Source organism: Convolutriloba macropyga, chromosome 14, assembly GCF_964194025.1.
Source record: "Convolutriloba macropyga chromosome 14, txConMacr16.3, whole genome shotgun sequence".
NCBI lineage: Eukaryota > Metazoa > Xenacoelomorpha > Acoela > Convolutidae > Convolutriloba > Convolutriloba macropyga.
The window spans coordinates 9632151-9648678 of record NC_134481.1 but is presented as its reverse complement, the minus strand read 5'-3'; the positions used below and the strand labels follow the sequence as shown (position 1 = coordinate 9648678).

General features: G+C 35.8%; 1 protein-coding gene across 2 annotated transcripts in view; it reads left to right on the top strand.

Moving 5' to 3' along the window:
- Positions 1 to 16528, top strand: part of LOC142353693 (plastin-3-like) — a 577871-nt gene that overhangs the window by 541848 nt on the left and 19495 nt on the right. The window contains exons 5-9 of one of the 2 annotated variants that reach the window (XM_075406009.1): positions 214 to 421; positions 634 to 825; positions 4249 to 4335; positions 4605 to 4649; positions 15788 to 15868. In XM_075406009.1, the coding sequence (XP_075262124.1) occupies positions 214 to 421; positions 634 to 825; positions 4249 to 4335; positions 4605 to 4649; positions 15788 to 15868 (613 nt within the window). The remainder of the gene's footprint in view (positions 1 to 213; positions 422 to 633; positions 826 to 4248; positions 4336 to 4604; positions 4650 to 15787; positions 15869 to 16528) is intronic. The other variant, XM_075406010.1, reaches the window with a different exon arrangement.

Sequence of the window (16528 nt, the reverse complement as noted above, 5' to 3'; positions counted from 1 at the left end):
CATTGAGAAACATGTTCTTGTGATATAAATAAGTAAATAAATTGGTTTTTCAGTATCTATAGGCATGTCACATGTCATGTTACAGGTCATCAATAGGCTTTAAAGAACCCTAGTCAAGCGACGCCTTGAATCAGTTGAAAGATACAGCAAAAACTCCTTCAAACTTAACAATTCTCCAAAATTTGTCAAATTTTTATGGTTCTTTCATTTCAGCAAAGTAATAAACAAGAATGCGCCAGACACAATAGACGAGCGTGTGATGAACAAGAACCCAAAGAATGAATGGCACATGAGAGAGAACCACGAGCTAGCTCTCAACTCTGCCTCCTCAATCGGGTGCAGCATTGTCAACATGGGGGCTGCTGACATGTTGGCCGGAACTCCTCATTTGGTGCTTGGTCTCTTGTGGCAGATTATTAAGGTACACAAAATGGAATTCTTTTCCCTACACTTTTAAGTTGATCTAGACTTTAGGCCATCAATAGGCTTGAGAAGCCTAGCATAATGATGCTTTGAAGCAGCTCAGCTCTGAAATTGAGAATGCTGAGGGCTCTTGCCCATAGTGCTCAGAATTTTCAAGAACTGTAAAAATTCAGGCAATCTAAGATTAATGCTTTCATCGGATGTGTTCAGATCGGTCTTACGAGTAAAATCAACTTGCACAAACATCCTGGTCTGGCGTGTCTTCTGGACGAGGCGAGTGGTGAGACCATGATGGACCTCCAGAACCTGTCACCCGAAGAACTCCTGATTAGATGGGTCAATTACCACCTGGAGAATGCTGGTGTCTACAAACGCATCAAGAACTTCAGCGATGATATTAAGGTCGGTTGAAGTTCGAGCACATATGTTTTCAAATTTAATTTTCATCGAAGCGTCGCACACGTAAGTTAACATTTCATTTTTTTCGCCGATATGTAAAAGTTTCAGGGGAATTATCGTTGTCTCACCCTCGTCTTTGTTACGACTCGGAGAGGAGCTATGGTATTCTTCCATTTTAAAAATTGGTTAAGCTTCACTGAAACAGGATGTACAACTCAATGTTGCACGTGAAAAAAGTATTTATATCAATCTGTTGAATAAAAGTCAAAAGAAGAGAGAAAAGAAGAGGTAGTGTTTTTTTATATATGTCATTATTCTGAGAGAAATGAAGTGAGAAAAGTAGGCGTGAAGACATGGGAAGGAATTTTTTGCTGAGGGCGTAGAATTACTGTTCACGCGAGGAATTTTCAAAACCTCTAAGTTAAAGCTTAGTTTAAATTTACCGGCCTAAACAGTTTCTTAGCGTCAATATTTACAAGTAGTTGTTGGTTTGGGGATGTTTACGATCAATCTTAAGATACAATAGATCTTAAGATAATTTTTGGAGCTGTTTTTGTCCATAGACTTTTTAATCCCTTTCCCTGTTCATTTTTACAGCCGGCGACATTTTTTGGTTGAAATTACAGTCTGTGGTTATCTTTTCATTTGATTGGTTTTGAGTTGTTTATATGAAAGAAAATTGACAAAAATGAAGTTAAATTTCGACATGTTTTTTATGCTTTTATATATTTTTTTATTAATTGCTATTGAAGTTCATAGCAATTATTGTAAACGTGTGTCTTTTTTATGTGAAATTTTCGCTTGACAATTTTGACTTTTCGAGTGACTTTTACGCCCTTGACTTTTTGCGTTTCGCGTGATCTAAAATTCTATCTCAATCACAATTTCAAGCAGCTGAACTCAATTGGCGGCAATTTAATACTAAAAGTCAGATGAAAAGTGCGCCGAAACTGGTGCCATTTTCACTTAAATCTAGAGGTGTATGTTAACCTCTAATGTGGTTATTTGAAGCCCACTATTGAACTTCTTAGTCCAATTTAGGCTCCCTCCCCCCCCCCCCCCCCCGACTGAAGCAGGCTGCAATTCATTAGAGCTCCCACTAGTCGTTCGAGAGCAATTGTTCCGACGTTTAGTCGGTTATGTTTTGAAAGCGTATTTCGAAGACATTTATTGGTACTTTTTATCACGGAAAAACAATCGAATGTTTTCTAGGCATATTTGTACTTAATCAAAATTCTTTTGCGTTCTTTCTTTCCCATTTACGCGTTTTTGTTGGAATATTTTTTTCGGAGGGGTGATTGGTTGCTTTTTGCGAGTTTTGAATCGAGTTGGTTGCTTTTAAATCGTCGTAAAAATATTTTTACGACCATACGTCCACTGATTGATAGCTTTGTCTGAGTTCTGTGTGTGACATCAATTTTGCTCTTAGTAAAATTAGTTTTTGCATGCGAGAATAATTTTTGCCACACTTGACTTACCTCACTCAAAAATTATGCTTGCTTGAAATTGAAGAGTGAAGTTTAATTGACGGTTTCTCGATCTAATTGAAGGTTATTTGAGGGCAGTCTTTAGAAATAACGTTTTTGTTTACTTAGTTTTTAATACGTCACAACAAGGTTAGACATGCTAACATTTTTATGATAACCCTCCTCTTTTGATGGTTTCTTCTATCTTTTATAAGATGCTATGCCGGCGTTGTGGCTATGTGCCAAGCTATTAGAGTTAACATGCGTAAGAAGAGAAACAAGAGGCTCTTTCTTAGGTCTCTAATAGCCGCTCAGCGATAGCTGGGGCCTTCTCCGGGTTTTTTGTTTCGTCGTGAAAATTTTTGTTAAACCATATGACGTCACAGTCACTTCAAATCTGCTTTTTGTTCATTCGCTCATGCAATTTTAACCAAATTGCGTGCGTGACGTCGTTTTTTACTCTGATTGGAGCGGCTTTTTTGTTCTTTCGCTTGATTAAGTTTTGGTCACGCGTGACTTACCTCACTCACAAAAATGACGTCCTGACTCGACTTTTCTTTACTTTAATTTAAAGAGATAGTCAAGTGAGTGCGTGTCACACTAATTGAAGGTTATTTGAGAGCAGCTAAAAGAAGCAGCAATAACTTCAACAGATTCTTAATCAAAATGTAACATCTCAGCATTTAATAAAAAGAAATTTCTTTTTGGTCGGTTTCTTTTTTGAGTCTGCAGATCTCCGCAGATATTGCGGCTATTTTCTGGCAATCTGGTAGCAATGTTTTATTAATAGCCGCCCTCATCTTCTCAGCCGGCTATTATTGCGCTCGTATTTTTTTTTACAATTCAAAGAATTTGAATTGTATTGGGGCGCTGTCTTTTTTTTTAAAGATCTGTTCACACATTTTCATGATTTTTGAAGTCAAATTGGAGTAGTGATTTTGGTCACGCCGAAACAGGAAATGGAGCGAAAAAGCGAGTGGTTTTGCGGCGTGAATTTTTATCGCTCTAATTTTAAAGTAGAGTGAGAAAACGGTGTTTGAACAAAAATTCGGTTTCTCGGGAGTGGTTTTTTGTGCACATGCGGCAATTTCACTCTGATTTTTACTGTTTTTTCGATTTTTTGGATCGGATTTTCTAAATGGTTTTCCCAATCCATTCACAGCTCATTCTAGGCCTAGTTTTTTGTTTGAATTGAATTTTCATTTCTCGCTAGTGGTTTTTTTGTTCACATGCGGCATTTTGACATTGATTTTCTGTTTTTTTTTCTTATTTTTTGATCTGATTTTTTCAAAATGGTTTTCTCAAGTCACTCATAGTCCATTCTTGGTCTAGTTTTTCTGTTTAGTCAATGAAAATTCTTTGAATTGTACGTCAGGACTTGTCCTGCTATGTTTTTTTTTTACTTCGTCAAACTTTTTTTCGCTTTACCATTTTGCCGCTTTTTCGACATTTTGCGTGAACTCTTTTTGACTTCTCTAGGCTAGTTTCTCTCTTCTCTCATTCTGCTAAAAGTGAATTTGAACATCAGTTGCTAAGCAAAGCAATTCAAAATGAACAGAGTCGGTATAAAAAATTGAAGTCAGAAATAGAAACGGGATAAACCCATAAAGCCCAATTTTAGATGCCCGCTATTTGAACGTCGTTCCTATAAGTCTTAGTTACCACCTCTAATGCTTATTGGTGTTGATAGTAGCCCCTGTAGCCTCTCTCTAAGAAACAGAAGTATGTTCAACTACGAAATGCCATCAAAATAAATCGGACTTAAAAAATATTTTTGTACAAAAATCTTTTTTTTCAATATATTCTATTCGTTCAATCCCAATCATGCTTATTGGAATCAACGGCGGCTATTTTCCGGCAATCTGCCGGGTATGTTTGGTTTTTTGAGACACAGTCTACGAAGGTATCGCAGCTGTTATATGGCAATCCGCAAGCTATGTTTATTTTCTTTGTTCTTCAGGATTCAGAGGCCTACATTTGGCTATTGCATCAAATTGCTCCACCAGAGCTGGAGGCACAGATGAACAACCCACAAGCTGTGTTCACGGTATGCTGAATATAGAACTCCTTTCGGTTCATATTCCTATAAGAGCCCAATACCATTATAGAGTAAACTCCATAGTAGTTAGATTTAAATTATTCCTAGGTCAGGTGGGAATCTAATTTGACACCATTTCGAATTGAATGGAGCTTTTAACTTCAATGTACCAATAAAGGACAGTAGAGTCTTACAATTTCATTACTTTTGTTGAGGATTTGGCAAATATTACTGAAGATTACCTGTAGCATGTTACCAATTTTGTGCGTAATGTTTAGAACGGTAAAAGCGCAGTTGCGCATTCGCCCACTCAGATAATGGACGTTAGTATTCAAAAACAACTGCATGTCATTATATATTATATGTGTTGAGTTACATTGTCTTGTCTTTTCTTGTGTCATGTTATAAGAGTGCATGTTAGTGTCATTTCTCATTTTTAATTGTCAAATTATTGTTTGGCCGAAGAGCAAGTGTCTGTGTATTGTAAATAGTTAGTGTAAGCGATTGGCATTCTCTAGAAACATCGCAGCGGTGATTAAGGTTTGCGAAATAATATTGAGCTCTGAAGTCATACTGGCGTTTTAGTTATCAAAATTCCTTTAAATTTTGCTTTTTGAAGCTAGGACACTCAATTTTGGTAGTAAATCTATATAATAGATCAGTAGCTTCTAGTTGCTCTCAAACGGAATTTATGACAATTATCGGTCCCTGTTTTTTATGCATTTTTTTCGCCTGAGTGTGTTTTTCAAAACTATTTGACTTAGTCGTCGGAAACCGGGTTACTAAGTACTGACCGAGGGTATTATGTTGCTCTGCAATTTGTCAGTTCTTATAAAGCTTATGAGGCGGCAAGTGCATTATTTGTCGTAATTGCTGAGGCGGCATAGTTCTGTAGTGTACGGCAGGACCATTTTAATTGCCCCCCGTCCCTCATTTGCCACTACCTCACGGTAGCTTTGGGACCCCCTTTGTGCGGTCGTTAGTGACCAAATCGTCGGACGTTAGTGTGTAATGTTCAGAACTAGCTCGAAATCCTCCCACTACTTTTGCAATTAGTTTGAAATAGCTTTAAGCGTCAGCTTTTTCTCCGGATGGTACTGAGATTCTTTTTAATTGCTCTCAAACGAAGTTTGTAGCAATTATATTAGTCCTGTCGGTCTTTTTTTATTAATTGCTCTCAAACGAAGTTTGTAGCAATTATATTAGTCCTGTCGGTCTTTTTTTTATGCGATTTTTCGCTTGACCGATTTTTCGTCTGACGCTTTTGACTTTTCGTCCTCAAAAACAGGATAAACAGGTAGCGCCCAGTGGGCATTAAGTGCTCTTAGAGCCTTTCAGCTCAAACTGTTTTGGAGACTTATAACTTATACTTATGGTGTGAAGGGCGGTTCTTAGAGGTTGAAGACACCCCCACTGTTGACCCCCCTCACTATTGCCCCACCCCCCCCCCACCACGCTGTTGTCCCCCCACCCCAGGGTTGCCCCCAATCTGCCCCAGGTGCACCCCCCACCCCCTCCGTGGCTAGCTACTGACGAACAACCGCTTGCTAAAAACGCAAATTTATACTTTTTTGCAATTTTTTTCAAGCTTTTTGAAAATTTTTGACATTTTTTGATTTTTATCAGTCCTAGGTGTCAAAGAACCTCCTCTAGGAATTGATAGTAGGTCACTGCATTGTTTCGAGTGGTAATGGAATGGTTTCAACACTTTAACATCACAAATTTTAGCAATTTTTCGACAAAACGTGCAATTTTTCAAATTTTTTGACAGTTTTCCCCCTTTTTCAAGTCTTTCCAGACCCAGGGGCCAGAATACATACTAAGAGGGTTGATAGTAAGTTGCTGACAATGTTTTATTGGCCATGGAATAGTTTTTCAACTTTTCAATGTCACAAATTTTAGCAATTTTTTTGATAAAACTTGCTTTTTTTCAAGTTTTTTTTTGAAATTTTTTGTAGTTTTTTTAGATTTTTTCAGCCTCAAGAGCCAAGGAGCCTCCTCTAGGGTTTGAAAATAGGTTACTGAATAATTTTTATGATTAAATGGATTGTCTTGCAAGATTTTAACATCACGAATTTTAGCCTATTTTTCATATTTTTAGCCATTTTTTTTCCAATTTTTTGACATTTATGCTCATTGAGTTTTTGAACCTCAAAGGTCAGACAGCCTCCGTAAGGGTTTGATAATAAGTTACTGGAAAATTTTTGTTGGTCATGGATGAATTTTCATCTGTTAATATCACAAGTTATAGCAATTTTTTTTATAAAACTTTTTTATAGGATTTTTTTTTCAAGTTATTAAAAATTGATAATTTATTACTGCATAGTTTATAGATGTAATGGAACGTTATTCAAGATTTTAATATCACGAATTTAAGCAATTTTTTAAAAAAATATTTGCAATTTTTCATGTTTTTGATTTTTTCCGGCAACAGAGGCCCTCGAACCTCCTCCAAGATTTGGTAATGAGCTGCTGTATAGTTTCTAGAGTTAATGGGAAGGTGATCAGCATTTTTTATGACTCTAGTTTTAGTAATTTATGGATAAAGTTTAAACTTTTCAAATTTTTGGAAAGTTTATGTTCCAAGTGTATGGATCTCTATGAACCTGTCAAACTATTTCTGGCTTCAAACAGGGATACCGGATAGTCTCTTGAGACAATGAATTGGTTCTTAAGATATTAATGTCTTGCGTTATGTCATCATCTTCTTTGCGTAATGTCATCATCTCTGATCCTCGTTATCAATGAGTTATACTTGAAATGTTTTTTATCATAACTGATCTAACAGGCACTTTTTAGGAAACCATTGTTAATTGCTCTCAAAAGCAATTTGTAGCAAATTTATTAACCCTGTTTTTTATGCAATTTTTTGCTTGGCCGATTTTTCGTCTGACCCATTTGACTTTCGTATTCAGAAACGGGATAAAGATGTAGTGCCCTGAGTTCACTAAACCGTGGCTAGCTGTTGACGAAGCCAACCGCTCACCGGTCGTTTGAGAGCAATTCGCCCGACGTTAGTCGGTTATGTTCGTTTACTGCATCAGTCAACAATTTACTTTAAAATGCCTGTAAAATGTTACCATATATAATTGATATTTTTACACGCATTCAATGGTATTTATAGACCGTTATGGCTATTTTCACATCTCATAGTCTCTATAGACATTTATCAATGCCAAACTCATCAGTCTCCTTTGGCCATTATTAATATGGAGACGAGCATTAGCTTGTTCACAGAGTAATATGAACACAAAAACTTCGTTATCCAGAAAAACAAACCAGTTCCCATTTTTCTCGGGCTAACCATTTTTACAACGATTTTTGACATATATTTAACATCTCGAGGTTTTTTTTTCATTCTTCTCATTTGAATCAACCAGAATAAAAGAGTGGTTGCTTTACAAAAAAAAATATCAGTGCCCTAGCGATTTTGCAACTTGTAATCAAATTGTAAGCGGTATAAATATACGGATACCAAAATTAACGAAGCCGAATGTATACTTAATCATAAACACAGACTATTTCTTATCTTTACCATTGTTATTAGGTAATATCTTTTTGTCTTCTTTTAAGAAGCAGGAAATATACTCTCAATTAGCTAGTAAAATTAGTTTTTTCTCTTTTTAATTGCTTTCGAACAAAAATTGAAGCAATTATTGTAAACGTGTCTTTTTATGCAAAATTTTTGCATGAATGTTTTCTTTTCACTTCTCGAGTGAGTTTATCACTCTTATCGCTGTAATTTTTGCGTGAACTCGTGTGCTCACTTCTTATTCAGAAATTAAATCTATCAAAGCTGCAACTTTCCCTGAAATAATTTGCCCGCCTGTCGTTCGAGAGCAATTTGTCCAATGTTAATCCGTGTATGTGTTTAATAGCTGCTGTCAGCCTCAACGGCTATTATTTAGGCGCTCTCCTTTTTTGATAGCCGCAAAGCGATAGCTGCGGCTATTATTGGCCTTCTCTTGGTCTTTATTTCGTCAAGATTTTTTTCGACCATATGACGTCACAATCCCTTCAAAACTGCTTTTTGTTCAGTGGTTAATGCAATTACAACTGAATTACGTGCGTGACGTCATTTTTCACTCATTTTCAGTCACACGTGACTTACACCTCGCAAAAATGAGTTCCTCACTCTAAAATTGACTTTACTTTAATTCAAAGAGGTAAGGTTAGTAATCAGCTAAGTGATTGCATGTCACCCTAATTTAAGGTTATTTTTGAGCATCTAATAGAAGCAGAAATAAGGTAAACAGATTCTTAATCGAAATATAACATTTCAGTATTTTTTAAAAGTTTCTTTTTTGGTCTGTTTCCTCTAGTATCTTTTTGAAACTGCACATCTACGAAGCTACTGCGGCTATTTTCTGACAATCTGCCAGCTATGTTTTTAATTGCTCTCGAAGAGAAGCAATTATTATAAACGTGTGTTTTATGCAAAATTTCCGCATGACCGTTTTTTGACTTATCGAGTGGCTTTTATTACACCCTTGACTTTTAGTTTTGCGTGATTTAAAGTTCTCTCTCATTCACATTTTCAAGCAGCTGAACTTAATTTGCGAGAAAAGGCGGCAGTTTGCGACAAACGGTCAAATGATAAGTGCGCCGAAATTGCTGCCATTTTTTCACTTCAAATCTTACTAGTTGTTTATATAAACCTCTAATGAGGTTTTTAGAAGTCCCCTAGTGAATTTATTAGTCCCAATCAGGCTACCCCCGACTGCAGCACACAGCAATTGATTAGAGCTCCCACTAGTCGTTCGAGAGCAATTCTTCCGACATTAGTTGGTTTTGTTTTTTAATTCGCTTTATCTTCTGATCACGTTTTCCGTTTTACATTAGTAACTATTTTCACGCTTGCTTCTGACTTACCTCGCTCACTGTTTCGACTGAATGAATTTAATATTCTTTCACGTATTGAATTACGCGATGCAGTGAATACAGTCAAAGTTTAAAGAAACGGGGTAAACCGATTAAGGTCGGTCATTAAGTCATAAAGCCCGGTCAACAGTGCATTAGGTTATCAAAGTTCATTAGAGCGATTGCTAGCTGACAAGAGGCATAATAGCTTTAAGTTTAGGAGCTGAATTAAGTATAGTTTTAGAATCTAAATGAAAGTGCACGCCGAATCAGAATACATTTTGAAAAAATTCTGTCAACTTCTTTCTCCTCTTTTCTGTTTCAATCCCGATGTGCGTGAAGCTCGTTAACGGCGGTTATTTTCCCGCAATCTGCCGGCTATGTTTAAATGTTGTTCTCTAGCGTTAAAAACACTATGGTATTTAATTACCGTTTTTCGTGTTCTGTCAAGTTTCCAAATTCAAATTTGTTTTTGAATTTATAAATACCAAATTTGCTAAGTTTGCACTCCTTTTAACAACCCAATTTTGAAATGAGCTTTTTCTGGAAATGTCGTTTATGCTTTGTATAATGAGTGCTTTCATTTGCCAAAAGTTTAATGGCATCTTTAACAAAACAGTTTGATTTTGAATCTTAAAAAATTGTGATGTTTTTAAATGCGAGTTCTTGGTGAGATTAGTTATGATAGATATCAGAATTTCCTCACACTTAGTACGCCTTTTTGCATGAGTCTAAAATCTGATCGTTGATGTACATAATTTGATAAGAAAGATTAGCAACTTATGAGATTGAATTTTTGTGGGTTTGAAACGAAATGGAAATTGTTTTTAAATGGTTTATGAGTCTTCATGCTAGAACAGTATGCTTTGATCTACCTTGGTACCCAAAACTTCAGCTAGTGAACCTCAGTATGCTCTGAAAATTTTAAGTGTCTTACTGTAAATTTATTTGTTTTTACGACTTGAAATGGAGTATTGGTTTTTCTTTTTTTCAACCGGAAGCACTATTTGTTCAGGTAGCATTTTGATCTTTAAGCGAAAGGCAAATTGAGGTGGTCGAGAAAAAAATATTTCTGAGCGAGAGAAGTTTTTTTGTTATGCTCTGCGTTGAATGAATGGAAAGTATTTTTGAGGGAATGGAGCCTATATATAACCGTTTTTGGCCATATTCGTATATTTGATTCTTTTTTTTTCTACATTGGTTTGTACTTCGTACTTTTTAATTGCTCTTGAACGAAGTTCATAGCAATTATTGTGAACGTGTGTGTCTTTTTTTTGCAAAATTTTCGCTTGACAATTTTGACTTCTCGATTAACTTCTACGCCCTTGACTTTTTGCATTTCGCATGATCTAAAATTCTCTCTCAATCACAATTTCAAGCAGCTGAATTCAATTGGCGGCATTTTAATACTAAAATTTAGATTAAAAGTGCGCCGAAACTGGTGCCATTTTTTATTTTAAACCTTAAAAGTGGTATATGTTAACCTCAAATGTGGTTATTTGAAGCCCACTATTGAACTTCTTAGTCCCATTTAGGCTCCCTCCTCCCCCCGCCTCACTGAAGCAAGCTGCAATTGATTAGAGCTCACAGTAGTCGTTCGAGAGCAATTCTTTCGACGTTTAGTGGTTATGTTTCAAGCTTGTGTTCTTTATTTTTGAGAGATCTCAATTGTTCTCACTCCCCAATAATGTTTGTTGCAAAAACAAAAGCAATTGTAAGATCGGAAATCTCAAGGGCCTGATGGCTGAAGGAATAATGCTTCTCTCACGAACTACCATGTCCGGGGTTTGAGGAAAAATTTATTTAAGGCTACAGCCCAGCCTGTCGTTTGAGAACAATTTGTCTGACTTCAGTCGTTTTATGTGTTTTAACTTGTACTTTGGTTTTTGTAGAAGTTTTTTATTGCTCTTCATCAGTATGTAATCTTCTGGAATTCATATTGCAGTGTTATTGAGAGCCTAATGACAACTTTCAAGCGCAGAATCGACCCTTGTTTCTCGATTTTTCATAATTTTTGCCCTTAAAAAACCATTGTTTTGATCCATGAGTGGACTTTTTGCAATAAGCATGTATTGCAACGTCCCCTTGGCAATTCATGTACGACGATGAGGGGTAATTTGAATAGTAAAATTTTAAATATACAAATCCAATTTTGGCATTTTCTCAGTCCAAGTTTTTGTTCTTTATTTGGCTTGACTTACAAGACTAAGGCTCCCTTTTTATCATCACGGATTTTAATTGCGTGCTATGTGTTTTTCAATTGTTCTCGACTCTAAGTGTTTGAAATTCAAATAAAATTTGTTCCATAATTACAATTTTCAATATTTTGACCTTTTTGTTGTTTCTTATCACTGTTCTCTTTTGCCAGGAGAATGTCTGTAATTTCAATGAACCTCCAGCTTTTCCATTTCATTTCAGCTTTCAAAATTATGAAGTGCCTTTAAAATACTGTTTTGCTATAACGTCCCTAACTTCCGCACTTTAGAATTCAGCACATTATTTCTTGCAAATATGTATGCTTAGTTATCTCCAGAAATTATAGATAACAGCTCTGCCTCTATGATTTCTTTTAAACAATTTAAACATTTTTTCGTTTTCGGACTTTTTTTTCAATTAAATTATGGCTGCAATTGATTAGAGCAATTGATTAGAGCTCCCACTAGTCGTTCGAGAGCAATTCTTTTGACGTTTAGTCCGTTATGTTTCAAGCTTGTGTTCTTTGTTTTTGAGAGATCTCAATTGTTCTCACTCCCCAATAATGCTTGTTGCTAAAACAAAAGCAATTGAAGTCTCAAGGGCCTGATGGCGGAAGGAATAATGCTTCTCTCACGAACTCCCATGTCCGGGGTTGGAGGGAAAATTTATTTATGGCTACAGCCCAGCCTGTCGTTTGAGAACAATTTGTCTGACTTCAGTCGTTTTATGTGTTTTACTTGTACTTTGGTTTTTGTAGAAGTTTTTTGGTTGCTCTTCATCAGTATGTAATTTTCTGGAATTCATTTTGCTGTGTTTTTGAGAGCCTAATGACGCCTTTGAAATGCAGAATCGACCCTTGTTTCTCGGTTTTTCAGATAATTTCTGCCCTTAAAAAACCATTGTTTCGATCCATGAGTGGATTTTTTTGCAATTAGCATGTATTGCAACGTCCTCTTGGCAATTCATGTAATTTTGACAAGGGGTAATTTGAATAGTAAAATTTTAAATATACAAATCCTATTTTGGCATTTTTTTGGTCCAAGTTTTTGTTCTTTATTTGGCTTGATTTACAAGAATAAGGTTTCGTTTTTATCATTACGGATTTTAATTACGTGTTATGTGTTATTCAATTATTCTCGACTCTAAGTGTTTGAAATTCAAATAAAATTTGTTTCATAATTACAATTTTCAATATTATTTTGACATTTTTGTTGTTTCTTATTACTTCTCTTTTGCCAGGAGAATGTCTGTAATTTCAATGAACCTCCAGCTTTTCCATTTCATTTCAGCTTTCAAAATTATGAAGTGCCTTTAAAATACTGTTTTGCTATAACGTCCCTAACTTCCGCACTTTAGAATTCAGCACATTATTTCTTGCAAATATGTATGCTTAGTTATCTCCAGAAATTATAGATAACAGCTCTGCCTCTATGATTTCTTTTAAAAAATTTAAACATTTTTTCGTTTTCGGACTTTTTTTTCAATTTAATTATGGCTGCAATTGATTAGAGCAATTGATTAGAGCTCCCACTAGTCGTTCGAGAGCAATTCTTTTGACGTTTAGTCCGTTATGTTTCAAGCTTGTGTTCTTTGTTTTTGAGAGATCTCAATTGTTCTCACTCCCCAATAATGCTTGTTGCTAAAACAAAAGCAATTGAAGTCTCAAAGGCCTGATGGCGGAAGGAATAATGCTTCTCTCACGAACTCCCATGTCCGGGGTTGGAGGGAAAATTTATTTATGGCTACAGCCCAGCCTGTCGTTTGAGAACAATTTGTCTGACTTCAGTCGTTTTATGTGTTTTACTTGTACTTTGGTTTTTGTAGAAGTTTTTTGGTTGCTCTTCATCAGTATGTAATCTTCTGGAATTCATTTTGCTGTGTTTTTGAGAGCCTAATGACGCCTTTGAAATGCAGAATCGACCCTTGTTTCTCGGTTTTTCAGATAATTTCTGCCCTTAAAAAACCATTGTTTCGATCCATGAGTGGATTTTTTTGCAATTAGCATGTATTGCAACGTCCTCTTGGCAATTCATGTAATTTTGACAAGGGGTAATTTGAATAGTAAAATTTTAAATATACAAATCCTATTTTGGCATTTTTTTGGTCCAAGTTTTTGTTCTTTATTTGGCTTGATTTACAAGAATAAGGTTTCGTTTTTATCATTACGGATTTTAATTACGTGTTATGTGTTATTCAATTATTCTCGACTCTAAGTGTTTGAAATTCAAATAAAATTTGTTTCATAATTACAATTTTCAATATTATTTTGACATTTTTGTTGTTTCTTATCACTTCTCTTTTGCCAGGAGAATGTCTGTAATTTCAATGAACCTCCAGCTTTTCCATTTCATTTCAGCTTTCAAAATTATGAAGTGCCTTTAAAATACTGTTTTGCTATAACGTCCCTAACTTCCGCACTTTAGAATTTAGCACATAATTTCTTGCAAATATGTATGCTGAGGTATCTCCAGAAATTATAAATAACAGCTATGCCTTTATGATTTGTTTTAAAAAATTCAAACATTTTTTTTCGTTTTTCGGACTTTATTTTCAATTAAATTATCGTAATGCAGCTCTGAGAATTTGAAAAATCAATTCCTTTCCTAAGAATATTTGGACGTTTTCCGTTTGTGCTCCCTGCTTAGTGGGTTCATATTATTTGCACCCCCAGACGCACGTGAAATATTTTCACATAATGATTTACTCTGTAATGATACGTGTTCTGTAACTGGGGGGGGGGAGGGGGGGGGGGGGAGGGAGGGGGGGGGGGAGGGGGAGGGGGAGGGGGGCAGGGGCAGGGGCAGGGGCAGGGGCAGGTACACCAACGGAAAAGATCCGAATGTTTTTAGCCCAAAGTGGCTTCTGGGTTGCAGAATTTTGTCTTTTGGCTTGAACAAATCCGACGCTTTGAAACTAGTTATTTGCTCGTTACTTTTTAATCGAATATTTTAGATAATTATGTTGATATCTAAATAATTCTGTTGTTGTCTGACCAAAGATAATGGTTTGGCTGCAGTTACGGTTTCCTTTGGAATGGTTCAACGCTTGGAGTTGCCTCCGAAATTCTTTGTTTAATTGCTGCGGAACAATGTTTGAAGCAATTATTGTAAACGTGTCTTTTTATGTATGCATATTTTTTGCTCGGTCGTTGTCTTCTAGAGAATTCCTTCGGTTTCACCTCTGGAGTGAATTTTTCACGCTTTTACTTTTTGTTGTGGGTGTTGTTTTCCGTTAGATTAGTGGTTTCTGTCAACGATTCTGATCCAGAGTTCGGAGGTTTGAACCCCAGCCTTGGCTGAAGTCTTGCACCCATAAAAGTTTTTTTAGCCTGTAAAATACATCACCCCCTGTAAAATACATCACCCGACAGTCGTTCGAGAGCAATGCGTCCGAAGTTAGTTGGTTTAGATTTTTATCGTTCTTAGTTGGTTAGTCACAAAATAATACTGCAGCAGTTTTATGGGTCCTGCTGGCCTTTTTCATTCAAATTGACTTTTCATCTTGTATTAAGATGAACCGCCAAATTTTAGCAGCCCCATTTAAGTCGAGGTACAGCTTAAATTTAAAAATGCAAAGTTTTTGACACATTTTAAGAGCATATATTGATGTCCGGGGGGGGGGGGGGGGTGGATAGTTTTGTAAGATTGAGTGACAGCTTTTCACATTTTCATTTATCTCAATCCATCAGCAGCACATTCCGGCTATAGTTTTGGAGGCCATGTTTGTAATATCAATTATGCCTAATTGACGTATTTTTCTTCAATTTGATTGATAAACGCTGTCCAGTGTTTTTAGATTATAATTGAACATGTTGGTTATTAATCTGTCAAAGCTGTTTCAAATATTAGCGTGTTTTGTCCAATGCATTGTGACGGTTGATTAATTTAGCAGTTTTATTTTAATAGATAGAAAAGCGTCTCTTGACAGAGAAAGAACTCCTTTTAGTTGAGCGCATCAAGTCATTGGTTCGAGAATAGTGGACGGCGCCGTTGTTTTGTAAAAGTTTGTTACATAACAAATAAACACAGAATACCAAAGTTGATCATTTTACATGTATGTATAGATAGTGTTCAATTAACATGAATAGCATATCTAACGCTCATTAATGGGAATTAATATCAGAAGCAGTCAATTCGATTTGGAAATTTCTGATAGATTTTGATCATTGATTATCCTATTTTTTTTCTCTGAAAACTTATGACATTCGCCATGTATCATAACCAAGCTGCTTGATGACTAAAGTTTTTTTTTCTATTTTTTTGCAGATTTGAGGTTTTTTGATCCAATCTTCAGACTCATGATTTTGATAAAAGCTTCAAAATGTGAGTTTTAGTACTATCTTTGCATGCTTTAAATTGGAGATCGGCAGCAATTTGAGATTGTACTGTATAGTTGTATGTTTCAGGAAACAGATTTCAATAGAAGAGCGGAGATGACTTTAGACACAGCTGATGTCCTCAAATGCAGAGCTTTCATTGCCCCACAAGTAAGCTTCAATAAAGAATTTCCCAGTTCTATAATTTTAAAGCGCTAAAAAACTAATATTCCATTACGTGGCCAATGTCCGAAAAAGCAATTTTCAATTATTTTTGAGTTTTGTTGAAACAAAACCATTTTGAGTTTCGGTTTCGGTTCATTTTGGTTTTCACTTGAGAACAAATTCAAAGACTTAATGGTTCTTGTGAACAGGACTATGGGTAGTTTCAAAACGACTTATTGTCTTTTTGATCCACAATTAGCATCGAGACTGACATTTCTGAAATAAATAGCCAATTAGGCTTCCTTTCATTTTGGTAATTAGATACTATCCGTGGGAAAGGTGTCATTGTAGGAAAATTTGAACAAAAAGAGCACGATGTCACGCGTTTCAAAATATGCTTACAACTCAAATCTTAAAACATGGGTTTTGAATAAGCCCGACATAATAGAGTATCTGTACTCGATTTGTCGAACATCGGCAACATAATGTGCTGAGAACGTGTATTTGAACTTATCTGTTCATTAATAGCCGCGAAGCGATAGCGGCTATTATTGGGGACATCGTGTTTTTTACAATTCAAAGAATTTGAATTGTATTGGTGCGCTGTGTTTTTTTAAGATGTGTTCACACATTTTTCAATGACTTTGATCTTTCAAAACGGGATAA